Source organism: Columba livia, chromosome 3, assembly GCF_036013475.1.
Source record: "Columba livia isolate bColLiv1 breed racing homer chromosome 3, bColLiv1.pat.W.v2, whole genome shotgun sequence".
Classification (NCBI taxonomy): Eukaryota; Metazoa; Chordata; class Aves; order Columbiformes; family Columbidae; genus Columba; species Columba livia.
The window spans coordinates 90,606,748-90,634,740 of record NC_088604.1 but is presented as its reverse complement, the minus strand read 5'-3'; the positions used below and the strand labels follow the sequence as shown (position 1 = coordinate 90,634,740).

Sequence of the window (27,993 nt, the reverse complement as noted above, 5' to 3'; positions counted from 1 at the left end):
CTGTGTTGGGAATGTAGATCTGTAAGATGCTAATTTAATTTTTCCCTCAGCTAGTTCACAAGTGAGACCAAAGGGTCACATCTATGCAGTAGGACACAGTAATAAAATAGCTTCGTTCAGTTTTCAGGGGTACAGTCACATAATTTATGTCCAGTATTGGAGCAGACACAGGAACCTTCAGACATAGTTCCTGGAGACACCTGTAGATGCTTTGCCTGAGGAAACACCGGAAGGCTTTTTCCAAGTCTTGAATGAACGAAAATAATGGTAAATAACATGCAAAGGGGTGCAGAGAATCTTGAATACATGGATCTGTGCAAAGTGAGATGTAGGGAATATTGGTGGTACTCCAACAGCGGAGCTGCTGAATGGAAAGGGAAGATGACCACAACAAACTCCACTCTTCTGGCAGAGGCACTTAGGGAAATTCACCCAACATGACCAAAGTCATGCTAGAGTTGCACCTGAGTATAGTCATCTAGCTCTCAGTACTCAAGCCCAAACTTGAGTCTGACTGCAACACTAACAGGTATTTCAGGAACAGCTCCCCTCCCCATGATAATTCCTAGGATTCCCAATGGCCGAGCAGAGATGCAACACAAGTGTTCAGCAGGTGTTAATTATTCTTTCAATCACCTTGGAGAAGAAAAGACACCAGCACAGCATATATCCCTCTTTCAGGCAGCTCTCCCTCCCTTCTGGTTCTGTGTGGTCACATTGCATGTAGAAAAAGAGCAGGTGAACATTGGAAAGGCATTGGAATATCTTCCCCTCTTTTGCAGATAGTGTCCAGCACATGTTTCAGAGCTGGAGTTCTCCTCCCATGTGTTCAGAGTGTGTTGCTTGTGGTTGTATATTTTCCAAGCTAGCTTGGGTGTGCTCGTAGCAGAGGCAGCTTTGCACCATTTAGGCAGCACACACTTGCTGGTAGGCTTTGTACTCCCCTGTGAAAAGTGCAACATCCTTGACCAGACTCAGTCACTGTGTTCATCAGTAAATGCTTGAAGGTAAAGAAGTCATCGTGTAGTTACTGGAGCAGGACTGCCAGCCTGTTGGACTGTGGCCTCAGCTTATCCATTGTGGAGCAGGCTGTCTTATCTGTAGGTTAGTGAAAGACAGTTTCCAGCTTCATACTCCTTTTTCTTTCCCTGTGTCTCCGATAACTTGTCAAATAGGAAGTTCAAAGGAATTTAGAGCAACCTTGGTCCCCCTTTTTCATTTGTGCCAAGCATAGCACAGAGCCTTGTGGAAAATGATTGGCATATTAACATGGAAATTAATTAGCCACCAGGTACCTTTTGCCAGTCATCAGCTAGGAGACTGAGGGAACAGGGACCACCACACTGTGAAGTCTTTCTGTAGTAGCTGCATATTCAGCCCATGAAATGAGTCTCTAAGAGCTTCCCTGTTTATTTTCTGATGCCATTGTCCATAGACAAAGTAGCAGGAAAGGTAATTCACAGGCGAGAGGGCTCTGGCTGTCTGTATCACACCTCAAGACTGCCTCAGATAAGAAAGAAAGAAGGGTGATTGTGCTAGGCAATTCCCCAGAGGGCCCAATACGCAGAATTGATCCTCATTGTAGGGAAGTTTATAATCTACCTGGAGCCCAGATCAGGGACAACACCAGGATGCTCCCCGACCTGCTGCACCCAACAGATTACTACTCACTGCTGATCTTCCAGACAGATGTGGAGGAAGCTGCATCCCGCAGTCTGAGCGAAATGGAGAAAGATTTCAAGGCCTTGGGACGGATGGTAAAAGAGGCTGGGGCTCAAGTGATTTTCTCTTCCCTCCTTCCAGTTTTTGGTGATGACATGGGATGGAATAGAAAAATTAATTCCATAAACAATTGGCTACAAGACCGGTGCTACAGGCAGGACTTTGGATTCTTTGATAATGGCTGGTTTTACAAGACGCTAGTCTGAACAGTGATATGTGGGAAGGGTTTATCTCACAGGGGCGAAAGGATGCTGGGACAGGAATTAGCAGGGCTCATTTGCAGAGCTATAAACTAGTTTTGAAGGGGGTTGGGGTTGTAGCTGGGCTTGCGTAAGTGGAGCAGCACTCTAGAATTGATGAAGACTGGGAGGCCTTCCATACCCCTGGGGTGAAATCAGTGTGCTCAGCTCACTCTCTGAAATGCCTGTACACTAATGCGCACAGCATGGGGAATAAGCAGGAAGAGTTAGAAACCTGTGGTCGGGCAGGAGATTATGACCTGGTGGCAATTACAGAGACATAGTGGGACAGCTCACATGACTGGAATGTGGTCATGGATGGCTATGTCCTTTTCAGGAAAGACAGGCCAGCCGGGCCTGGTGGTGGAGTTGTTCTTTACATGAGAGAGCAACTACAATGTATTGAGTATTGTCCAGGCACAGATGAGGAGCGAGTTGAGAGTCTATGGGTGAGAATTAAGGTGCAGGCTGGCAGGGGTGATACTGTTGTGGTTGTCTGTTACAGGCCATCAGGAAGAAGTTGGTGAAGTGATGAAGTTGATGAAGCCTTCTACAGACAGCTGACAGCTGCCTCACAGTCACAGGCCATGATTGTTGTGGGGTGGGGCATTTTAACTTGCCTGATGTTTGCTGGAAGAACTACTCAGCCAGCCAGCCACAGTCTAGGAGGTTCCTCCAGTGCCTTGACGATAACTTTCTAATAACAATGGTGGAGGAGCCTACTAGGAGAGGTGCACTGCTGGACCTCATCCTCACTAACAAGGAGGGTCTGGCTGAAGCAGTAAAGGTTGAGGGTTGCCTTGGTTGCAGCGACCATGCAATGGTGGAGTTCACGATCTCATGTGGCAGGAACAGAATAGCAAGCAGAATTGCAACCCTGGACTTCAGCAGGGAAAACTTGGGCCTTTTCAAATAATTGCTAGGGGAAATCCTGTGGGCAAGGCTGCTTGGAGGTAAAGGGGCCCAAGATAGTTGGTTAGTGTTCAGGAACTGCTTCTACCAGGCTCGAGATCAGAGCATCTCAACGCGTAGGAAGTCAAGGAAGGGAGCCAGGACACCTGCGTGGTTAGACAGGGAGCTGCTGGGTAAGCTCAAGTGGAAGAATAGAGTTTATAGATCATGGAAGGAGGGGCTGGCCACTTGGGAAGAATATAAGGCTGTTGTCAGAGGGTGTAGGATGGCAACTAGGAAAGCTAAGGCCTCCTTGGAATTAAACCTGGTGAGAGGGGTCAAGGACAACAGAAAGAGCTTTTTCAAATACATGTCAGGTAAAGCTAACACTAGAGGCAATGTAGGCCCACTGATGAATGAGGTGGGTGTGGAGGGGTTTTGATAGATAAAGATTTGTTGCTGAATTAGTCAGGCTCAAAGGAACCTCAAGGCCACTTCGAGAAGCTGAGAACAGAATCTGCTGTGAGAAAGAGGGGCGTTCCTTAATCAGCGGGGTCCTGGCATGGCGTGAATCATCGGACGTATCATCAGTGAGACTCCAGCGCATGGACAGCCCATGATACTCATTTAGCGAATCCATGCTTGGAGCGTGGACGCGTGATTAGAATATAGTTGCATATATAAGGAGGCTGGTTTCTGTAATAAGTGGCTTTAGCGTGATTCACATTGAATCGACTTGTTTTGCTGAGTCCTTATTTCGCTCCAACAGGTGGGTATCTTGGTGACCGAAGATAGAGAGAAGGCAGAGTTACTGAATGCCTTCTTTGTCTCTGTCTACTCTGCCGGAGGCTGTCGCGAGGAGCCCCGTACCGCTGAGGCCCCAGAGAAAGTCAGGACAGTGGAGGAGTCTGCCTTGGTTGATGAGTACTGGGTTAGGGAGCAATTAGGCGATCTGGACCTCCATAAATCCATGGGTCCAGATGGAATGCACCCCGGGTGCTGAGGGAGTTGGCTGAGGTCATTGCTAGACCACTTTCCATTATCTTTGCTAAGTCTTGAGAAATGAGAGAGGTGCCTGAGGACTGGAGGAAAGCAAATGTCACTCCAGTCTTCAAAAAGGGCAAGAAGGAGGACCTGGGTAACTATAGACTGGTCGGCCTTACCTTCATCCCTGGGAAAGTGATGGAACAACTTATCCTTGGTGCCATCTCAAGGCATATCAAGGATAAGAGGGTCATTAGGGGCAGTCAACATGCCTTCACCAAGGGGAAGTCATGCTTGACCAATCTCATTGCCTTTTATGATGACATAACGAGGTGGATAGATGATGGCAGGGCAGTGGATGTGGTCTACCTTGACTTCGGTAAAGCATTTGACACAGTCTCCTACAGCATCCTCACAGCTAAGCTGAGAGAGTGCAGTCTGGATGATCGGATAGTGAGGTGGACTGTGAACTGGCTGAAGGAAAGAAGCCAGAGAGTGGTAGTCAATGGTGCGGAGTCTAGTTGGAGGCCAGTATCTAGTGGAGTGCCTCAGGGGTCAGTACTGGGGCCAATATTATTCAATATATTCATTAATGATTTAGATGAGGGAATAGAGTGTACTATCAGCAAGTTTGCTGATGACACCAAGCTGGGAGGAGTGGCTGACACGCCAGAAGGCTGTGCTGCCATCCAGCGGGATCTGGACAGGCTGGAGAGTTGGGCGGGGAAAAATGGAATGAAATATAACAAGGGAAAGTCTTGCATCTGGGCAGGAACAACCTCAGGTCTCAGTATAAGTTGGGGAATGACCGATTAGAAAGCAGTGTAGGGGAAAGGGACCTGGGGGTCCCGGTGGACAGCAGAATGACCATGAGCCAGCACTGGGCCCTTGTGGCCAAGAAGGCAAATGGCATCCTGGAGTGTATTAGAAGGGGGGTGGTTAGTAGGTCGAGAGAGGTTCTCCTTCCCCTCTGCCCTGGTGAGACCACACCTGGAATATTGTGTCCAGTTCTGGGCCCCTCAGTAAAAAAAGGACAGGAAACTGCTGGAGAGAGTCCAGTGCAGGGCAACAAAGATGATTAAGGAAGTGGAGCATCTTCCTTACGAGGAAAGACTGAGGGAGCTGGGTCTCTTTAGCTTGGTGAAGAAGATACTGAGGGGTGATCTTATTAATGTTTATAAATATAATGGGTGAGTGTCACGAGGATGGAGCCAGGCTCCTCTTGGTGACAACCAATGGTAGGACAAGGGGTAATGGGTTCAAACCGGAACAGAAGAGGTTCCACTTGAATTTGAGAAGAAACCTCTTCTCAGTGAGGGTAACAGAGCACTGGAACAGGCTGCTCAGGGGGGTTGTGGAGTCTTGTACTCTGGAGGCATTCCAAACCTGCCTGGACACATTCCTGTGTAGCCTCATCTAAGTGTTCCTGCTCCAGCAGGGGGATTGGACTAGATGATCTTTTGAGTTCCCTTCCAATCTCTAACATTCTGTGATTCTGTGATTCCTTACATCTCAGGATGTACCTCCTCGGACACTGAAATCACACAGCGTCTCCCAGCACAGCCTTAGGGACTGTAAGCTGTTTTCTGGCAATTTTACCTGTACTAGGCAGCATCTTCCTCCATAAGTGTTCCTACTGCAATCAGTGGAGTAAGTTTCTACCTGAGTGAGAAAGTCAGGCAACAGCTGGTCCTCAAGAGCTGTGAGTTAAAAGTCTAGCAAGCAAGCTGATTTCCATAAAAATGGGAACAAGTCGGAGAGAGTAGAACCATATTTGAGTGCAAATGCAAGCAATTAGCTCAAAGCCATTACTGTAATGGCTAGAAAGACTTTATTTTTTTTTTTTAATTATCATTACTGAAATACATTAGCAACATCTTTTTAAAAAATGTAAATATACACAGTACAATCCCATCTATCTGCCAGAGCATGAAGTAACCCCATTTCAGTGGTACGTGCAGAGGAGTCTGTGGTGGCTCTTAACCACAAACACAGAACAGTGCAGAGGAATATGAATGAAGGCATTCCCAGGGAGCACTTGAGAAAGGTAGCTGTGATTAGGTGCCAACACAAATATTTACTCAGACCGAAAGCTGGACTTTCAGAGCAATTTCTAGGAATACCTGCATGACAGCTGGATTATTTGAAAATATAGCTTTTTGCTTCATTAGACACGTAAGACAGAGACTTATAGGCTGACTCTGTGTTTGAGTAGATGTTCATGGTTCTCACTGAAGGCAGGAGAAATAAATGGGCAGAAGTGGGGTGGAACAGGCTATTTAATCCTCTGTGCAGCAGTTTCCCCTCCAGATGAGTGGTGAATTCACCATGTTTGGTGCTCACGGAAGTGCTCCTATACATATGCATGTGTATCATTTATACCTTCCTTCAGGGGCCTCAGCGGGCCTGAACCTGGACCACAGATGAAATGGAAGACATCATCTGCTGGAGAAAGATTTTTCATATCTTATACTTGTTGCTTTGGATTCAATGAGGTGACAAATGTAACCCCCTTTTTTATTACTGTGTGACTGCTGTATTTCTCATAACTGCATATCAAGGATTGTCTGACAGAGACAGAAAGTCCTTGGTTGTGCATTTCTGTTATTTATATGCAAAGCCACTCTCTGTAATCCTTTCAAAGAGATGATTGACACCCTCAGACCTGCCAGATCAGCCTGATGCTCATTTCTCTGCCCAAGGTGCTTTCATCCCTCAAAACGGTGTGGGGTGCTTCCAGCTGGGGCACTCCCTGTGTCTTACATGAGCTTGATTCAGTGGCACTTTGAATCGTGTGCCACATTTTAGGTGTGAAAACAGCCTCACCAGGTTGTCATTCAGTTCATGGATGTGACTGTTTCCACTGAACTCGCATCATGGACCAGCAGAAGATCTTTGGGCAGCTGCAGTGTGTCACCCCATGCAAAGCCAGTCCACGCTGATGCTGTTGTTCTTTGAGCACTGCCTGGACCTACTGGCTGTAAGTGCAGAGAGCATCCTGTGGCCTGCCATAAGCCTAACAGCTGTTAGCCCCTAAGAGGTCTTGAAGTCACGACACTGTGATGCTTTGGTGATGGAAACCTGAGGATGCAGTCCTAGAAGGATCCAACAGCAGGAATGGAAAAAAGAGTGTCCCTCATTGCCTGAGGGAGCTCTGTCAGGATGTTCTCACTCAATTCAGTCTCGTGTTTGGACTCAGGAAAACAGGGACTGGTTTCTGGGATGCATCCCAGGGAGCCGGTGGCTGGAGCCCTGACTGGGTGGCTGGATGTCTTTGGTTGTCCTCTTTCTGATTTACCTTTGTGAGAGGTGTCTTCCACTCTGGGCATGTTTTCTGTGTGGGAGTGGGAGGGTTAGCAGGAGGGGACTGTTACCTCCCTGTGCTTCCCCAACAAAAAGTTTCCAAATGGACACAGAACACCCTCTTGAGCCTCTGGCTGGTGATGGCTGCCCTGTGCTGTTCAAACGAGATAAGGAGTCAGTGCCAGATGAAGGAACTGCATCTGCTCATTGCACACACCACAGCCTCTCAGAAAAGAAACTGGTGACACCACTTTGGGAGGAGAACCCTGCCTAGTGCGTCTGGAAGGATTTCACAAGTCAATATGTGGACTGCTGCCAGAGCAGGGAACACTAGGGTGAAATGAGCAGAGAAGGATGCAGTTCATTTCAGCTCAGGATGGACATCAGTTACTGACGAAGTCCATTAGCAGAGCTGTTTGCTATACTGACTTAATCGTGCTTTCAGAAAGAAAAGGGAAAAAATAATCAATATGCCTAGTTCATTTTAAAACGATAAATAACCACAGGTGTCTCTCCTGCCTCATTTATAGTATCGCTCTTGGCTGGAACAGTGAAAGGTGCTGTGCTGGGATGTTTGACCAGCAGAAACAGGCACTACAGCTCTCTCCAAACTCTTTTTCTGCCTCCAGGCCTTGGAGAGAGATCTCGCTTCTCAAAGGTGATGCATGGAGAGGCTGCAATACCATTCTTTCACCTGAGTTTTCACATCCGTCATTACTCCTTGCTGCAAGCTGCTTTTTCTTCTCCAGCCATTTTAGCATAGCAGGTCCCAGTACTCACTGCCTCAGTCCACAGCCGTGGAAATGATTTCCTGTATTTGTTATGTCTAAAAGAAGGCTCTGAACTAGAAACTCTAATGCTTGGTGCAAGGCCCATGAAGGCAATAGGTAAAACCACCTAGTGAGCATAGTCCTTGCCTTGAAGTTTGGATTGTTTTTCACTTTCCAGTGCACGGAGAGTACATGTGCCCTGATATACTGTGGTCAGATGGAGAGGATGAGTGGGAACCACACCAAGCTTGGACTCCCAGATCAGAGACTACTTAGCACATGTGAACCACATGTATAGTCCAGAAGAGATCAAAGTGCGTTTCCTCTGTATACCCTCATGTAGCACAAGCCATAGTATAGGAAACATGATCACGTATGTAAAACATGGGATATTTCTTTTCGTTGTGCTTGGAGAGTGTAATTTTGTCACCATCGGCTTTCACTGTGTTTTCTCATGAGTCTTCTGTAGTTCTTGAAAATTCCTGAGATTGGCTGGGAAATCATATGATTAATAATAAAAGACTAAAGCTTTTTGTTGGTTTGTTTTTGTGTGTTTGTGTTTTTGTTAAGACCTGTTAGGTTTCTAAGTGTCATTTATCTCATTGCAAACAGGAGAAGAAACATCCATGAAAATAACGAAAGCTGAAAATATAGGGGGTGGGCCTTTAAGACATACTGTAAATATTGCAGAAGTTATGATGAGCTGACAGCAGTTTGTGGGAAAAATCTGTCCACTTAAATTACAGCCTCTCAGAGATTAGGACCATAATTTAGTCTTGTGTCTGGGAAAATATGCTGTATGTGCTTAACAAATTATAAAAACAATAATAACAATAACAGATGAAACCTGAAAAAAAAGATGAATCACTGCATTAGAGAACCCAGTAAAATTTTTTTTGTTTAGTATCAAGGATCCTTTGCTGACAACTGCATCTAGTAGAGCAACATATGCTGAAAAATGCTCAGAGATAGGGCTTGGTTACATAGATATACAAACTAGGTGATGGGAATCTGGGCCGCGGTGTGATAGTCTCACAAATCAGTGTTAAACCTCACTCTGCACAGCTTGCAGAGCCATGAAGTAAGTACCATATTTGTGAGGATAGAGCATGGCTTGGCTACATATTGCCGGTGTGTTCTTTCTGGGACGGAAGGATGGGGCAAGGTGTGGGGGGAGAAGTTAGGAGAGACTCACATTACACAGGGGATCCCGCGATGTCCAGGGTTGTCAGCTGTGTAAAAGAATGCCTCCTAATCACCAGATCTGCATGGGTAATTGGATAGAAAAATGTTTTCCCAATGTTTCACATGGGAAAATGAACAGGGTCCATTCAGACTTCCCAGCAGCCGGAGGTGAGGCTCTGCAGGCCTGCCTCCTCCGACAGGCTCCAGGTGCTGCCCAGAGCTTGTCTCCCAGGGTGTACAAACAGATATCACCCTGCATGCTCATGTTAGGGTCCTTTTGTCCTCAGAGCAAGTTTTTGATCACCACGGGAACCCACTGCCCACAGCAGGTTGCACGCATAGTGCAGATCATTCCCCTGCTTAGGGCTTGAGCTCTCTGAGTGCTGATCCTGGAGAGAGTGACATACAGTGCAGATGCTGAGCAGAGAGGTAGTGTCTTGGCTTTGCCAGAAAATTCCAGCTGCCTGAAGGCAGAAAAAGCCAAAGGTGTGTGGAAACATTGGCTGTATGGCAGCATTTCTCTTTCTACTTGTAGCATCCTTTTAGACGTTTGTTTCTCCTGGGTTGTTTACTCAGATCTGTACATCGGAGATTGATTTTTATATGTATTATACAAAGATTCTTTATGCTATCTTGAAAATGTAAAGAAGACATATCATAAATTGCACATTTTACCATGTGAAGTCTTCTTTATATTGCTAAAGCGAGGAAAACTGGCCTCAGTGTAGAATGAGCCTTAAACCTAAATTGCAAATTGTTGTTCTTTTATTAACCTCTGTCATATTTTCTCAGAGGATGAGATCTTGAGATCGGGCTCCATCCTTCTTCAGCGTTCTGAAACAGCTCATCATGTGTGTCAGCCTGCTATAGACACGTGATAAGTACAGCATGACAGGTTGCAGCTTGGGCTTCAGACTGACTTGAAGAGACAGTGGACACAGTGTGCAGCTCAAGGCTCATTATCTTTTAAGCAGACAAAACTTTTAATGAGAAATTATCAATACAAAAGGTACTGCAGGAGATTTCTAAGCTGGCTAGTGATGTAGGGAGATTTTCTCACTTCTCCTGTCTCATTTCTGATGAAACTCTCATATTTGTTTTCCCATTAGAAAATTCTCCATTGTTACATAATGCTTTCCTCACTTACTTAATTCAGTCCTTATGCTACATTTCAGCTATATATAAAAAAGGTCTTCAAGTATTTCCACGGCTCTTCTACCACAGCTAGACAGAAAGCTCTTTTGCCTCAGTTACTGATGGCGATTGCCTATAACCAGGCATTTAAACCCAAATTTAATATATTTTTTTATTTTTTAAATTTTCTTTTGCAGAAGTGGAAACCCTTCTTATACCTTTGTTTCCACTTCATCTTTTCCTTCTTTCTACCCAGGAAAATTTCTTTGCTGTCCCTCCGCTTGGGCCAACTCCCCTATTATCCACTCCAGGCTTCACTCTTGCTCCATTTTTCCACTCACAGCCTCAGAGACTTCAAGCATAAGGTGGTGGAACCAGTAGAAGGAGGAGTGTCAAATATCCATTGCTATTATTAATGGTTATTGCAATTTCTTAGGATGATGAAATACAGCTGTTGGCAGAGCAAGAGCATCCAGGAGACCCTGTCTGTGACCAAGGTCACTTTGGCCAAGCTTTGCAGAGACAGAAGACAAAATGGCAGTTATTGCTCCCAGATGCAAAAAGTCTCAGTTTATACTATGTGGTTCAACACAGATAGGGGTGGCATGATGAAGCAGATATGTTAAGCATGGTTTCATCATGGCAGGAAAGAGCGATTCCCCAAGGAAGGACATTTCTCCTTCTGAGCTCCAAACTGGAGGAGAATCAGCCTGTAATGGACTGGAAGAGAAAATTAGCTGGATATAAAGTCATCTGAATTTAGAACTGCATCACACTTGATGAGACCATCTATCTCTATCTACCATTGCTATGCTCACCCTGTTCCTAGTTACTCGGGGCTTTTAATGCAACCTCTTTCTTGGCTCTTAACTGTACCTGAAGGAAGAGAGTGAAGGGGAAAAAGATTCTAGGTCATTTCCATAGCTATATTTCCTTTCCCATAATCTGAATGACAATCTGACACCAAAGTTTCTATTGTCAGCTGTTCTTGAGAGGGCATGAGGGAAGAAAAATTTGTTGAGGTTTCCAATTAGAAATGTAATGATCTCCGCAGAACAGAAAGCAATATCTGTCTGTAATGCAGACAGGTTGAAACAGAAGATGTATAATAGAAGAAGAATAATAGAAACGAGAGCATGACACACACATACAGAGATACTTCTGACATCTATCCCCCAAAGATCCTCCATCATTATTTGCTGAAAAACTCTATTTACTTGAAAAAAAATTAAAGGAAAAGAAAAACAAAAACCAAAATGAACAAAAACCCCAAAACCTAAACAAATAACTGTTTGGCTTTTTTTTTTTTTTTCTTTCCTTCCACCATCTCCAAGGTTTTTGGAAAGCTGATCCCTTTCACACAGCTGGACATCCTTGTGGGTATCTAACTACATATAACTCCTAACAACAGGTAGAAGCTGGTATTTTTTCATTTTATCAGGATGTTGATATTACTGTTTTTGTCAGCTCTTAGACCTGACTCCCATCTCTGTTAGACCGGTGAAGCCAGGCCCTTGCTTTGCATCTTCCCTGGGGCTGCCAAGGATGGAACATGTTCACTTTGAGCAGTCAGGTCATCTATCATCTTTCCCATTTGTCTGATTGCAGGAAACATTTGCCCATGCCTTGAGGGAATATGATCAGTGTGGTAAAATTGGTGCAATGCAGAAGGTTGGAGGTTCCTTGTTTGGTCACCTGTGACATTTTTGGCTCCTGTTTTAAAAACAAACAAAACCAGCAACCTTATCCTCTCTACTAATTTAGCCTTATCCTATTTGTTTTCCTGCTTCCTGAGTGCTTTCGTAACCAAGCCATACAGGCTGTTTGTCTTATCAGATGCAGTTGTAGGTGATAAGCTCTTGACTTACAAGAGCAATTAGTGCAACCAGCAGAGGCACCAGGCACAGTGTGGTTTTGCCAGAGTGTTTTATGGAGAAATGTTATCTACTTAGACACTGGTCTTTCCTGAGTTTGCTTTAACACTTCTACTAGTATTTTTGGTTTGTTTGTTTTTTGTTTTGCTTTGTTTCTAAAACCCCTTATCCTGGTATCACAGTATCACAGTATGTTTAGGATTGGAAGGGACCTCAGAAGATCATCTAGTCCAATCCCCCTGCCAGAGCAGGAACACCCAGATGAGGTCACACAGGAACATGTCCAGGTGGGTTTTGAATGTCTCCAGGGAAGGAGACTCCACAACACCCCTGGGCAGCCTGTTCCAGTGTTCTGTCGCCCTCACTGAGAATAAGTTTCTTCTCAAATTTAAGTGGAACCTCTAGTGTTCCAGCTTGATCCCATTACCCCTTGTCCTATCATTGTTTGCCACTGAGGAGAGCCTGGCTCCATCCTCATGGCACTCACCTTTTATATACTTACAGACATTAATAAGGTCCCCCCTTAGTCTCCTCCAAACTAAAGAGCCCCAGCTCCCTCAGCCTTTCCTCATAAGGGAGATGCTCCACTCCCTTAATCATCTTTGTTGCCCTGCACTGGACTCTCTCCAGCAGTTTCCTGTCCTTCTTGAACTGAGAGGCCCAGAACTGGACACAATATTCCAGATGTGGTCTCACCAGGGCGGAGTAGAGGGGAAGGAGAACATCTCTCGACCTACTAACCACCCCCCTTCTAATACATGCCAGGATGCCATTGGCCTTCTTGGCCACAAGGGCACAGTGCTGGCTCATGGTCATTTTGCTGTCCACCAGGACCCCCAGGTCCCTTTCCCCTACACTGCTTTCTAATAGGTCATTCCCCAGCATATACTGGAACCTGGGGTTGTTCCTGCGCAGATGCAGGACTCTACACTTTCCTTTGTTAAATTTCCTCAGGTTATTCCCCACCCAACTCTCCAGCCTGTCCAGGTCTCTGGATGGCAGCACAGCCTTCTGGCGTGTCAGCCACTCCTCCCAGCTTGGTGTCATCAGCAAACTTGCTGATAGTACACTCTATTCCCTCATCTAAATCGTTAATGAATATATTGAATAATATTGGCCCCAGTACTGACCCCTGAGGCACTCCACTAGATACTGGCCTCCAACTAGACTCCGCAGCATTGACTACCACTCTCTGGCTTCTCTCCTTAAGCCAGTTTGCAATCCATCTCACTACTCTATTGTGTCTCTCCATGGAGGGGCTGTCCTCACCTGTGCTGAGAGTGTCCGTGTTGTATGTGTGCCCAGGGACAAGGGCAACAGCGGTCTTTCTGTTAGCCCCATAAGGCACTTCCTGCTCCACTTCTCGGATGAGAAACCTGAGATGAATGGAATGTAGTGCCAGGTGTCCCACATCTGAGTGTCAGAGAACAACGGGCACTTCACAGAGCCCATTGCCTGGAGCTGCTGGCTAGGTCTCTGTGCACTGGCAGTCTGGGTACAGCCTCGGTACTTTACAAACAGTGGGTGATGTCTTGGGAGCCATCTCCAAGAAGTAAACAACAGATGCACAGATATGTCCAGCCCCAAGGAAAGGAAGTTTGGGTGACCGCCAGCTACTTCAATATTTTATCTTCTTTGGACTTCTTGGGGTAGATAAAGGCTCTGGCACAAAGTAAATCAATTCCCTTTCCTCCACCTGACTTGGTCCTGCTCAGTTTTAATTCCTGCTTCTGTAAAATCTCTCAATGACACTGTATAGTGTCAGGATTCACATCCCAATATGGGTTCACCTCCAGTAGCAGCTTGTCCCGCAGTGGCTGGAAATGCAAAGGAAGGACACTGCTTAGTTTACTTCTCCTTCAAGTTTATTCTTGCTTTGAAGATTTTTCCTGCTTTTTTCCTCAAATGTGGGGAATTGCAGGGGCTTTCATCCTTTTTCATTGTCTCACAGGGACCTGCTCTTTGCCTATTGGGTCTGTCCTTGCACCCTGGTGGTTTGGCTGAATCAAGCCAATGATGCTGTTCTAACAGTTTAAATAGTTGTTTTCTGGACTTTGCTGCTTATTTTAGTTTGGGAACTGCTCTGAACCAGGTTGATAAAAACAAAGATAATCTGTATTTCTTTCAGGAAGACTTGCTGGGATAATTACAGCTATGTGTGTATAATGAACAGCCCCTTTCATTGTACATGGAGCTTTCGAACACGTAGAGTGGCAGCTTCTTCAGGCTCTAGTCAAAGGACTGGGATGCGATTTCCCCCCACGTTTTAGTTAAGTGGAAAAGAACAGTCTTTTCTGCACATAGCATGGCACGAAGCCTGTCTTGCAGGAACTATAAAAGCCAGGGATCTGGGGTCTGTCTCTGCTTGAGTGTTTCAAATGGTAACTTGGAATATACCTAAACCTACACTAGAGACCTAACAGTGACCATCAGATTGTGTTCAGGCAGGTTGTGGGTGCCAGAGCCCAGGAGTGGTGCACAGAGACAGACACGTGGGTTTGGGAGCAAGGAATGGACAGCTCAACAGGAGAGTCTGACCTGTTTTTTTCTGCTTAGACAAGGTTATGCACCACCTAAATTTGTTAAAATTCCTTTTACTGCAACCAAGGCAAATGCAGCCTGAACACTCAGACATTTCAGATGGCATTTCAGCTCCTGCACATAGCCTTGGTTAAAATGCATAGACTTCTGGGCTGGTAGGCTGCTGCTGGAAGTGAATTTATTTCAGACTTTGTCCTGTACTGCTGTGAGCTCAGTGCAGCCACGTTGTGCACTGCTGGAAAACAGGGGAGGATTAATGGGAAGTGAAAGTGATTCAACCTTAGGGCCTGAGAAATTCTCCTCTAATGCCGGTTTTCCAGCGGAGCAGTACCTTGACTTTAGTGGAATTACCCCTGATTCATACCAGTGTACGTAAATGTCCTAGAAACAGGCCAAACCAGGGTGGGTTTTCTGTCTGACTTAGCTTGCTGTTCACGTTTTAATTTTTCAATATGAAGGGTGACTTGGATGCCAATCCTATTTTCTCTCAAATCCCAGAACACAGGTCTGTGGAAATATGGTTTGGATTTGGGCCCCATCTCTGACATACAGTCCTGTCTAACTTTACCATCCATCTTAAACCAAGCATAAGCCTGGACAGCTGGTTCCACCAAGGAAAACAAATGAAATCTGAAGAATGTGTCAAGTTTAAGATCAGAGATGGAGACTGGAGTGATGAGAGCTTTACAAGCCCAGCTGACTTTGTTAATAGCTCAAGACATGAGACATCAATTCTTTTAACGTGATTTCTGCCCTAGTAATGTTCCTTTAAGAAAAGCGAGGCACAGCGAGATACTGTAAGGTTTCATTCCCACTGATGGGGTCTTTGCTGTGAGCTTTGTTATTCTGATCAGCTTTGACATCATATAAAATAGCACTTATTCTCCAAGTAATCCGAGAAGCTCTTCAGAATTCATGAGGTTTAAGTCCAAATAATTACATTTATTGATCTCTGCTGTGTGAAGAAAATTTCCAATTTATTGCAGCCCTGCTTGGTGTTAGACCTCAGCCATGTGAGAAATTTCTCTTTTTCTGTCTCTATTTTTTGATGATTTTTTTGGGCATTATTGTTCACCTGATAATAAATGCTGTCAAAACTGCTGTCACTGAGCAGGTAAACTAGGGCGGCTGGTGCTGTCAGCAAACCCCAGGCCAGGTGGACCCTGTGTTGGTCTAAGGGGACGAGAAAGGGGCTCAGGCCTGCAGTTCACATCTCTGATGCTCTGCTCCCCACCATGCCATGGCCTCATGGCAGGAGGCTGGGTGCTAATTGCTCTGCTCTCCTTTGGAGAATAAAATGGGGATTATGCTTCCTCCAGTACAGTGATGTTAAAGCCAAAGCACTTGGGGATCTCTCAGTGCACCCTCGAATAGGAGACTGGTGTTCCTGCTGATCATGCCAGAACTAAAGGAGAATCACCACTGTGGCTTATTGGTGGCTAGAAGATCCATCCATGCTATGTCTCCATCTAGATCAGTTCCCAGAGGTACCAGATCTTAATCTTTGCTGGTCTAGAGCTTCTGTAAAGCACAAGTGGATCAAAGGTGTTTACAGGTTGTCCTCATTCTCACTTGCCCACTGCTACAGCACCCTGCAACCAAAGAGAGGGAGAGGATGACTCCATACATGAAAAGCAGACACTGTTGCAGATCAAACCTGAGGTGCACAGACACAACTCCAGGTGTTCATATATGTACCCTGGAAGTCATGAAGTCAGGCATCAAGGAACCAATCTGGGCAGCACAGTGCTGTCAGAACCAAACTTTGGGTTTGGAGTTAACTACAAGAGACCAGCCCAGCATCTATCTGGGGCCTGGGATGGATGGCAGGGTCTGTCTGGAGAACTCAGCTTCTGGACATATACTCTGCTTCTGAAGGTAGATCAACAGGTCCCTGAGAGAGTAAAACACTTTCTGGGAACTTTGCCTTAAGCATGAAAATTGTCCAGGTGCTTTCAACAAGTGTATTTTACAGAGTATTCTACCTCAGAAGTTCAGAAGCCAAAGCTAATGCACATAAAAGCCATGGCAAAAGTCACAGGGATGTCTTAATATACATTTCATTATTTATTTGTTTTCTGTTGAGGGAAACGAGCACTTCACAGGTTGCTGCTCATTGTCTCCCTTGCTGCTGGGCTCCGCACCAAGCCTGTGGGCACAGCAGCTTGGCTTGGCATGGACTCCCCGTGCTGGGGACACTGGTCTAATCTGGCAGTGGCCATGGGAAGACCATCCCAGTGCCCAGGGGCCATGCAGCTCCTTGCCCTTCTGCTTCGGCAGGGTAGTGCAGGCTTCACTGGGGCTGGCGAGTGATCCAGGAGGGCAGGAAGGGGGCGTTTGTGCTGTGAGCTTCTTGCAAGACTGGAAGATGTTTGCAACAGTTTAATAAATGATGTCTTTTCCCAAATATGCCTTTAAATTTAGATCTCAGTTTAATAAGGCAGTCCTCCCATGTTCTTTCAGGGCACATGTATTATTTAAAAAAACATTTATAAAGGATTAATGTACTCTGGAGTCCCACTGACACAAATCTCTGTCATTTCCAGTGCCAAAAGCCCAAACCAGTCCAGTTTATTCTAAGAAACACTTCTCACTGTTGTGTTCATCTCTAAATCTGACAGTGTGAAAAATGCTAGGCTCACAGTCTTTTGTTTATCTACAGAAGTGTTTGTTTATCCAGTAAACAGGGACAACACAAGTGGTGTTAATGCCATCTCTTCCCATGCTCAGTCTAATCTTTCTGTTTTGCACATGGTTAGTATATTTGCACAGAGGATCTCAACGCTTCTGATAAATTTATGCTGACTTCTGCCTTCTCCGACTGTGCAGACTGGCTCCCTATACCTCCAGTGTCTTGGGAAATTATATGAAAATTGAGAAATGTGTCTGTCTGTCTTTAGCGAAGCGTTTGTGTATCTGCAGGTGTCAACAGCTAGAGGGCTCCTGCAGGTGGAGCCGTTATTATTTTTAGGTGGCAAATAGCTGTGCAAAGAGGGAGCAACATCAATGTCTCCCTCCGTGACCCCACAGTGGGCTCCCGGTAGCTGCCCCCTCTGTCCTGACAGTTGCAAAATGTTGGGCCGTTTTGCTGTTCGTTTAGCTGGAGCAGGCAGCTCAGTTTTTGCATCCTTAATCTGTGGAAGGGGTGACTGGAGATAAGGTTTTATGGGGAGCAGCATCTCCTGTCAGGGGAGGAGCAGGAGTTTTGCATGGGGCCTTAAACATTGCTGCACACTTTTGGAGGCTGGACTTGCATCAAAACCACCATGTTTAGCTGTTCAAGGCCAGCAGGAACCTTGCTGGGCAGTGGGAGGGTGGTGTAGAGCTGCTACCCTCTCTGGCCCCATCCAAGCACCCCTAGTGCATCCCCATTTTGCTGCTGCAGTCATGCAGTTGGTGTTGGGGCGCACCAGGGCTCCCTCCCCTTGAGCTGACCTTGCTCTCTCTGATGAGTGGAGCTGCTTTGTTAGGCAGAGGGGGGACATGGAAGGAGCTCAGTAATTTTCCCAAACAGCTGAGTAGGGAGAGGGCAAGCTGAGATATGCCTGTGAATCTCTGCCCTCAGAGAGTGGTAGTGGTGGGATGGGCAATAGCCCAGCCTTGCTGAACCCAGGGGGACACCTTCCCAGGGGGTGTCTGTATCTGCATATGGGGAGGGTGACAGCCCTGGAGCCGCTGGCTGGACTCCATCTCAGCCACCTGCCTGACTCCGTGTGCTGGTGGAAGTTGTAGAGCCAGAAGGCTGAAGAGGTTTCGCCTCACCATCAGCATTGCAGAAAGTAGTCGGTCATTACCAGTCAAGGTTTTGGTGGCACATAAGGTCTTTGCAAATAATTGTTGTGCACTACTCCTCTCCTGCCCTTTCCTTTCTCTGTTCCTTCCCCCTGGCTTGTGATTCAGTAAATCAAAGCTTAGTGCCAAATCTTGTTAAATTCCAACTTCCCCGTTACTCCCCCTCTGCCCTTTGGGAGATGGAAGTTTGGAAATGTGTATAATAATGAGGGTAGTGAGATGTGAATAAAAGACATGAGAAATGTAAACTAGGAGGATGATCAAAGATGATGGATTAGCTCTGATGAGGAACTATATTGTTAATAGGGTGGCCCAACCAATACAGCAAAACAGAAAAAAATCACTACTGTGGTACTGCCAATAAAGTCTCAGACTGCACCTGCACTGGGAGGAAGCAGAGAGGAAAGTGTCATGGAGAGGGTCCTGTGATATCTGCACTTGTCTTTGGTGGCAGAGGTCTCAGCTCTTGAGACAGCTGAAGGGCTAAAACATCCAGAGTTGGTGAAAAATATCCAGTTATGGTTTCACAGAAAATAGGATGAAGTATTTCCATTTATTTCTTTCTTTTTTTTTTTTTTATATATATATATATATATATATATATATTTAAAGAAAGGGGAAATAACATTAATTATTTTGATTTTTGTCTTTTATTGCTTAATGACCATCTTTGAAAACTGACAAGACAGCAAGATTTTAGTTCTAACTTTTTGACTTTTCTCTCTCCTGTTCACCTGCTCTTTTCATTTTCATCATCCTGTTTTTTTCCTCAGTAGAGTGAAGGGAAAATAATAGAGGAATGAATCCAACTCTCCACTAAGCTCTAAAGCACATATGATGAAAGAATGTGTATTTTTTAAATTTATTTTTTAAACATCAAAACCCCTAAAAGGTAAAAAGGTCAATTTCAATTGGAAACCTTTTTCTAACAACTTCTTCTAAAAATACTTTTCCCATTTTCCAGGTGAAATAATGCTTCACCATCTCCATGCCATACTTCCTTAGCTTTTGTCTTTCTTGCAGCTGTCTTCTACATTTTCATCTGCTTCTATCTTCACATCTGGTGCACAGCCCTGGATACGAGACACCAACCCAGCCCTCACTTAGGTGGGATAGTGTGGCAGATTTAACTTAAGTTGTATTTCACTGTATCCTGAAATACACACTTCTAACATAACAGTTATTCCCTGTCTGGTGTCTCAGCACTTGCTTTCTTTTTTCCTAGTTTCATATTTTGTTGATGGCTTTATTGAATTGTGGTTTGTTGCTTCCAGATAATTTCTCCAATTTATTGAGATTATTTTGAATTCAGGTCCTGTTCTACAAATATACTTTTAAGTCGTAGTGATCTGCAGGTTTTTTAATCCACACTGTCTTCTGTTGCTCAAGTTACTGATGAAGATCTGGAACAGATCCAGGGCTGGAACAGATTCTTTTGGGTTCCAGATGAAGTCTCAGACTGCTAGTTAATCACTGACACTTTGTCTTTTTTTTTTTCCTACCTAGTTGCACTGATAGGCAATTTCATGTAGGCCCGTGACTCCCACACTATCATCTGTGAATTGATGAGCTGCATAGCCGTAGCACGTGGTCTGCAGTTGACCCAAGGAAGCATTCTTCCTTATGAATGTTTTCCTATTTGGAGTATGATGCTAAGGCCATACAGTATTTGCAACCAAATTTATGTCCAGTTATGCTCAAGGGTCCAAAAAGCTGAAGTACTGCTAAGCTAGACTGTACTTCCTGGGTTTGCTTATGGCCATGGGGGACAATATCGAGAGCTTTGCTGAAACATATATTTAAACTGCTTCCTTCTTGCCCATAAAGCTAGTTACCTTTTCAAAGAGGAAAATTAATTTTCTTTGGAATGCACAACTGATTTAACATCTTTTCAGTTGAAATGAGCAACTGAAATGACTTTTTTTTCTTGATAAATTCATTATGTTGAGCTGTTTTTTATCAACTGGTTTTCTTTTGGGTTTTTATATATTGATCAGGTAAAGGACTGTGCTAGTCTTTTTTCCAGGGAGACTGACTAGTCTAATTTTTTCCATGTTCTCCTTTTCCCTTATTTTAACTAAAGATTTTATATTTGCCCTCCCTGTGTCTCCTTGGATCTCTCCCATACCATGAGTTTCAGGGATGATTTCTGAACAGATCAGAGATTTCTACAGCTGGTGCCTTCAGTGCTTGGGGGTGGATTTCAGAAGGCCCTGATAATTTGACCCTATCTCATTTATCTCAAGATTTTTTTTTTTTCTTTCTGGCTTGCATTTCTGTCCCCTTGTTCAAATTAATTTTTGAAGTATGTTATGAAGCCTGAAGCAGAGATGGATTTGGCTACTTCATCCTTCTCTATATCAGCCATTGTTTCCTATTTTCCCATTAAATAATAGCCTGTATGTTCTCTTTTTCTGCTTCTGCTGATACTCTAGCACTTTTACTTGCAGCTTTATGCCCGTTACTAATTGTAATTAATTTTGTTCTTTAGCATTTCTGATTTCTATGCCACTCTTTTATGCTTGCCCTTAGCTTTGTGGTCTAGTTTCCACTTTTTCTGTAATTTCTTTTTGATTATCAGGTCCCTAAGGAGCTTTTGATACAGCTTATAATGGTTTCCTATTCTGCTTCCTATCTTTCTATCACAATAAGATAGGTTGCCATTGTATTTTAACATGGCCTTTTTTTTTTGCTCTCCTCTGTGTTTAAATTCCCTTCTCAGGAGACCTTATCTGCCATGTTGCTGAGTTTGTTGGAGTCTGAGAGGGAGAGTCTGCATTTCCCTTGTGCTTCTGCTAATATTGCCTCTTTCAAAGACCAGAGGGAGCCAGCAAGTCAGAATGACTGCACCCAAATGACTTCCCAGCTGAGATTTTTAACTAGTAGCTACCTGCTGATTGCAATCAGGCCTAGAAAAGTTGCTCCACCAGCATCTTCCTTCACTGAAACAAATGCCCCAAGCATTTGAACAACCCAGCATATTGTCTGTCCCTGTTCTACTCCTTTTCTAATGTTTGTTGTGCCAGATTAATATTGTTGCCTGCTGCCAGCCACGGTTCACCCTTTTGCTGCCTCTGTTAATCTGTAAACACAAGAAAACCAAGCTTCAGCTTCTCCTTGGTGAGATGGGGTGCAGAAGCATTGTCTCTTGATCTTAGCCTTCATCTTGTCTTTGCTTCACTTGAAGCATTTTTTTTTTTTTTAACTTCAGAATCAGGCCATGTGCAATCCTCCATCTGTTTTCATTCTGCTGGACTTTTCCTGGCCAGACTGTACTTTCCCATCCCAACAACCTGGCGGTACCTCATCACCTGTGGTGTCACTGGCCACTAGGAGCTCCCATTCTTCCTCGCTATCGCTTACCCTCCCCGAGCACATCCAGGCCACTCACCTGCCCTGTGGGCTGCCCTCCTGCCTCCCTCATCTGCTGCATGGAAGATGTGAAACGTCAGGTTCTCCTCCTTTTCCTTGCATGTAGGTTTTGATCCTATTTCTTATCAGCTCAACAAAAAGCCATGGGCACCCAGAGGCAGGCAGGTGAGCATATGAGAGCGTGCTTTTGAGGCTGCCCACTGGATGTACCCTTCCTGCAGCTGCCTGCATGGTCTCAGGAGCAAAAGCAGGTCCTGTAGGTAGTTAAAGGACAGCATCTGAGTCAAAACTGTTAAGTGCTTTTTACATACAATACAAAAAGTCCCCAGCATTTTAGTGTCTGCCATTAAATTTACTGTTTTCCAATAAACTGAAAATGCTTTGGTTTACAAAACAAGCACTTTCTCCTTTTTATTTTTACTTCTCTTCTGGAAATTGTCCGGTATTTTTATTTTTTTGGTGGTGGTGTTGTTGTCATATCATAGTGCTTTTTGGTTTAGTTTTAGATGTTTTTGTTTTTAATAACATCCTTAAAATATAAAGAAAAGGATATTTCTCTGGACAAATGTCTATTTTTCTGTATAATGGTTTTCATAGAAAGTTTTTAGCCAACTCTATAATTTAGTGATTTCCTTCTGCTAAGTACAACCTTGTCTCTTCTTTTTTTTTTCAATCTTCTCTCTCAGTCTTCTCCAGAAGGTTCTGGAAATCCATCCTGCAGACCCTGTGATGCTATCAGCTGCATTTACAAAAAGTCAGGTAAATATATTTGCCCTTTTCATTCTTAATTTAATTCTACCCCTGCTTGTATTAATATGAGCAGTTCTATTTATCTGAGGGTGAGAGGAGGGAACTGAAAAAAGAAGAAAAAAAAATCCATTCCAGAAAAACCCTGCTAAGCAGAGGCATTACTTTCCTTGCCTCCTGTCTTCCTGGTGCATATCCAGGAGAGATTTAAACAGGGTAGAGGAGATCCACTGTCTTCCCAGGTGAAAAATGAGAAGGAAGAGAAGGAAGTGGGGTGAAGAGGAAGATAGAAAGGTTGAAAAATGAGGGCAAAGGAGAGGAAAAAAGCATAGAAAGTGAGAAGAAAGCAAGCAGAGAGGGGTAGGATGAGGAAAAGGTGTGAAGTGGAGCCCCAAAGAGAGAAAGAATGAACTTGCCAAGCAGTCTGAGGAAAGAGGAGAAGACACTGGAAGAAACACGGCACTTGTGCTTTGTCTCAGGCTGTGTGGCTGAGGGTAAGAAGGTGTCTGAGAAGATCACAGACAGAAAGCAGTTCAGGAAGAGAGGAGCAAAGGCTCAGGGACTGATTTCTGATTTCATACGAGAAATGTCTGCAGTGGTGGTACAGCTGTTAGAGAGGCTGGAGGAGGGCAGGACAGAGAAAGGAGTCATGCTGTTGTGCTGGACTGCTGTTCATTGGGAAACACTGGAGAAAGTGCATCCTGTTGTGTATTACATGCTGCTGGATAACCTAACTCCTAGATGTTTTTCAGACAAGAAAGAGAGACAATCCTGTGATGTATCATGGTGGATTGATGACACAGCACCAGCTGGGCACTGGAAACAATTCTGTGACTGTCTGTTGGGCATGAAATAAATAACTTACTTTTTTCTATGAATAAACAACATTTAATCCAATTCCTTGTATTCCTTAAACACGTGTTCACTAGAGCATAAGCAAAACAGCGCTGGGTGCGCGGGGGATTCGCTCCGCCCAACACGCACACCTTTAAACAATAAGAAGTGTGCTTAAATACAGTAAGGTATTACATATTCATAATGACCCCAGGAACACCTATACGTATTGATAACCTTTCCCTGCTTCTGATTAAAATGAGTCTCAGATAACCATTTCCATAGACGCTCCCCTGTTGCGCCTGCGCAGTGCCACTTGGTGAATTTGAGAAGGGGTCTTTGGGGGTCTTTGGATGAAGGCTCCTTCAGCTTCATCACAGTGAACTTTTTACCTTTGGCTCATCATGTTGAATTGACTGGGACCCAAGCTGCCAAGTTGAATGAAACCAGACTGGCGCCCCCTTTTGCTGTAAATCTTCGTTATCTTGTCTCCTCAAGTTTACAGCTAGGTGCAGTAAAACTTCTTATCTTGGCATTCGATGGGGTTCTGTTCTTCTTAACATAAAGCTCTAAACTAAGCATTTATTGTGTGACCAAGCCTTAAAGTGTTAGTTCGTTAGTAGGCACCCATTATAAGTTTAGTTAACCCTTAAAATGTTAGTTCCCTCTGTCAATATAACTTCATAAGCAAGTTTCATAACTTTTTACATAGAACTTAACCACCTTTTTCCAGGTTCAGAGCCCGTGCCTCATTTGGTTATATCTGTAAACATTAAACATCTTAGCACGAACCACAACTGCATTTTTCACAGGCAGCTAAGGGACTCCATCCATTTGTGTTGACTGATTATCTCAATTTTCAGAGCCATATACCTGCATTCACTGAGATTGCTGCCCATCTTGCTAAGAGGTCCTTTTTTGACTCTGATACCATCTGCCAGCTGTTGCCTGACAGCAGTCCTGCCCCAAATCTGACACTGTTGGGTACATCAGATCCGTCTTCAGTAAGGATAATCCCCATGCCTGATGGCCAAACAGACATCCTTTTGACAGGCTTCACCACAGTGTTTGCCACAGGACACACTGCAACAGGGAGCCACCCTGCACATCAGGTGCCCCATGGACTGGGCTATCATGCTGCAGCCTGGGAGCAGCCTCTTGTGTGAGCTCAGGCAGAAGCAGCCTGTGGTTTTGTTGCTGAGGCTTCTGGATGAGTCTCCAGCATAATGTTTGAGATGCTGTTCATGAAATGAGCAGAAAGAGGCCCTGGCCAGGGCCCGAATTGCAGTTGCAATATTAACAATAACTGCAGGGAGCACAGCCTTGGAAGTGCATAGAGAATTCAAGACACTGCAGGTGTCCCAGTGCTGCCATGTTACTGTCCTCACTGGGACGAGGGGCCACAGATGTGACAATGAAATTATAATTTTTCATTTTTATTGCAGGCATAATTTCTTCATAGGTTAGCAAAGTCTCATTTTGGGGTCTGGTGATTAGCTCTGATCTGATCAATATCAGCTTGCCATTGTCTCTGCCAATGACACTTCCTTAATACCTCTGAGACATGCCAGCCACAGGGTCACCTCCCTGTCGAGCAGCCCCAGGGAGAGCTTTTTGCTTCCTCAGTCTGAAAATTAAACATTTGGATGCTGGTAGCTGTTCTGGCAGTTTTTGTTAATGATGAAGAATTACCTATTATGTCAGCATTCGGTAGCTTTGACAATTCCATTACATATTACTAATAGTGCTATTAATGTATGGCAGCTTATCCTTGTAATTTGTGCAAGTGTGTGCGTGCGTGTATGTGTGGGTATACATGGATACCCAGTGGGACGTAGGGAGGAAGACAACAAATCTGTTGGCAGAATGTGGCTGCCACTGCTGTCACCTCTCCCTACCTCCTGTGGGGAGACCACACCAACAGCGGCAGTGAGTCTGGCAGGGGAAGACCTGGTTCTGCCTCTCCTGGGAGCAGAAATGTGAGTGAAGTCAGTTAATGGGAAAGATGGTCACCTCTGATGCTGTGGCAGCCTTAGCTTCTGTGCAGTCTCGGTGTGACTTGGGAAACTGATTCCTGTTCCCTCCTGTCATTCATCCTTACTTCAGCTCTGCTCCTCTTCCTTCTCTCCTGGTCTTTACACTTTTGTCTGCAGCCAAACAATTCAGTTTCTGAAACCCGCCTATGTGTTAGACTTCCTTCCAGGCATAGTCTAAAACAGTGGTACAGGGCTGACCAAATAATGGAGGGTGAAAATGCTTCGCTTTCCCATGACCTCAGCAGCAATTTAGCTCTCTGGGTAGGAACAACCCCAGGTTCCAGTATAAGTTGGGGAGTGACTTATTAAAGAGCAGTGTAGGGGAAAGGGACCTGGGGGTCCTGGTGGACAGCAGGATGACCATGAGCCAGCACTGGGCCCTTGTGGCCAAGACGGCCAATGGCATCCTGGCGTGTATTAGAAGGGGGGTGGTTAGTAGATCGAGAGAGGTTCGCCTGCCCCTCTACTCTGCCCTAGCGAGACCACACCTGGAATATTGTGTCCAGTTCTGGGCCCCTCAGTTCAAGAAGGACAGGGAGCTGCTGGAGAGAGTCCAGTGCAGGGCAACAAAGATGATGAAGGGAGAGGAACGTATGAGGAAAGGCTGAGGGAGCTGGGTCTCTTTAGCTGGGGGAAAATGAGACTGAGGGGTGACCTCATTAATGTTTATAAATATATAAAGGGTGAGTGCCACGAGGACGGAGCCAGGCTCTTCTCAGTGACAATAAATAGTAAGACAAGGAGTAACAGGTGCAAACTGGAACACAAGATGTTCCACTTAAATTTGAGAAGAAACTTATTCTCAGTGAGGGTGACAGAGCACTGGAACAGGCTGCCCAGGGGCGTTGTGGAGTCTCCTACTCTGGAGACATTCAAAAATTGCCTGGACACATTCCTGTGTAACCTCATCTAGGTGTTCCTGCTCCGGCAGGGGATTGGACTAGATGATCTTTTGAGTTCCCTTCCAATCCCTAACATTCTGTATTTTCTGTAAGACACTGGTATGACACAAATGTGACTAGTGCAAAATCGATCTCTGTTCCAAGGTTCCCTGGAGATCATACACATGCGGCCTTGAGAAGGAGGGAGACATGGGATTAGGGAGAGTGCAAGCCAAAACACTTGCGTTTTGTGTCAGTTCCCCTAGGGAAGGTAGGGACATTGCTAATCTCCTCCCAGGTGCTGAGTGGGCAGGATGGGTGGCTCAGACAGCCCAAGGGCTGGCTGCCCTGCTCACCTCCTGCAGCCCAGCAACATGGAGCAGCTCCTGCCCAGCAGGTAAGTGACTTATCACCAGTGCTGAAGGGAAGGGATGGTGGCTGCTTTGGTTTTGCTTACCTAAGGCAGGGCTTGCAGTAGCCCTACCTCTAAGTAAGCCCTCTCTCTGATTGGAGTCTTTAAACACCCGGTGAGGCAAACATCAGAAATGTGTGTGTGTCCGGCCTTCTCACCTCTCCAGTATCTGGACACTCTTTAGATTTATGCAGCAAGGGAGGGGAAAGGTGGAACACATCTGCTGTCCCCAGAGCACTTTGTCTATACAGACGCCCTTCTCTTCCTCTGTACCTGCCTAATTTGCAAGATGTTTAACAGCAAAACACTCCCATACAGTTTTTGTATGATGCTGAGCAGCACCAGGGTACTCCAGTCCTGACCAGCACCTTGGGGGTTTCTGCACTACAGTATGAACCCTAACGTCAATACTTTGCCTTCTTGTCCTCTACTGATTTGGGACCAGGGCTCCTCTGCAGTGGAATATCAGCAGTTTTGTAAGACGCAGTTACCATCTCAGGCTGCGTTCTGGGCTCCAGCACTTGCTGTGGTCATTGCAGTCCTACAGAGGCCAAGGATGCAGCCCTCTCTCCATCTCCTGTTCTTTATTTCTTTCTTCACATGCCTCTTACAAGGAACAGTCTCTTGCTGTCTGGTGCACTGCTGGGTGTAGGTGTAAACATGTGAGGCCACTTAGCTCTAGCCTGGCCTTTTATCTTAGGTTGGTGAGCCAGAATAGGATGAGAATTTCACCTTCTTTTTCTCCAAGATCTGTCTCATCATGAAATATATGGGAAGAAGTTTATGAAGCTTCTGAAAAAATACCTCCCTCTCTTGTTTTTTCCTTTCCAATGTTTTGATCTTGAACCATCTGCAGAAGAAATATGTTTGGAAATAGCTTGTACATCTGTGCAGGTGAATTTTTCTGTGTCTTGGAAAATGGAACAATACTTTCCTGCAGCTATTGATTGTCATTCCACATCTATGCTATCCTACTAACTTAAGATCGATTTGTGCTTTACCAGGCTCTTTGATGTCATCTTATGACAGAATGCTAACCTCTCCCCTTACAGGCTATTTATCTCTGTCTCTTTGTAAGGTCAGTGAAAATCACTGTACTCTGCCCCCCCAAAAAGTAATCTATCTAGTGGAGGAAATGATGAGGTTGTATTATGTCTGGCATTCTTTTTAAACAAGTCCTCAGAAACAGTAAAAAAACCTGATAGGCTTGGACAGGGAAGGGGGAACTGAGAATGTTGCAAGAGTCAAGTTTGAAAGCAATCAAGGGAAAGCTCAA

At 45.0% G+C, this 27,993-nt stretch overlaps 1 protein-coding gene across 1 annotated transcript in view; it reads left to right on the top strand.

Moving 5' to 3' along the window:
* SUPT7L (SPT7 like, STAGA complex subunit gamma) overlaps positions 1–23,451 on the top strand; it is a 51,294-nt gene extending 27,843 nt beyond the window's left edge. The window contains exons 6-7 of the mRNA XM_065058170.1: positions 22,494–22,566; positions 23,307–23,451. Of these exons, the coding sequence (XP_064914242.1) occupies positions 22,494–22,537 (44 nt within the window). The 3' untranslated portion in view covers positions 22,538–22,566; positions 23,307–23,451. The remainder of the gene's footprint in view (positions 1–22,493; positions 22,567–23,306) is intronic.
* Positions 23,452–27,993: the final 4,542 nt, after the last annotated feature.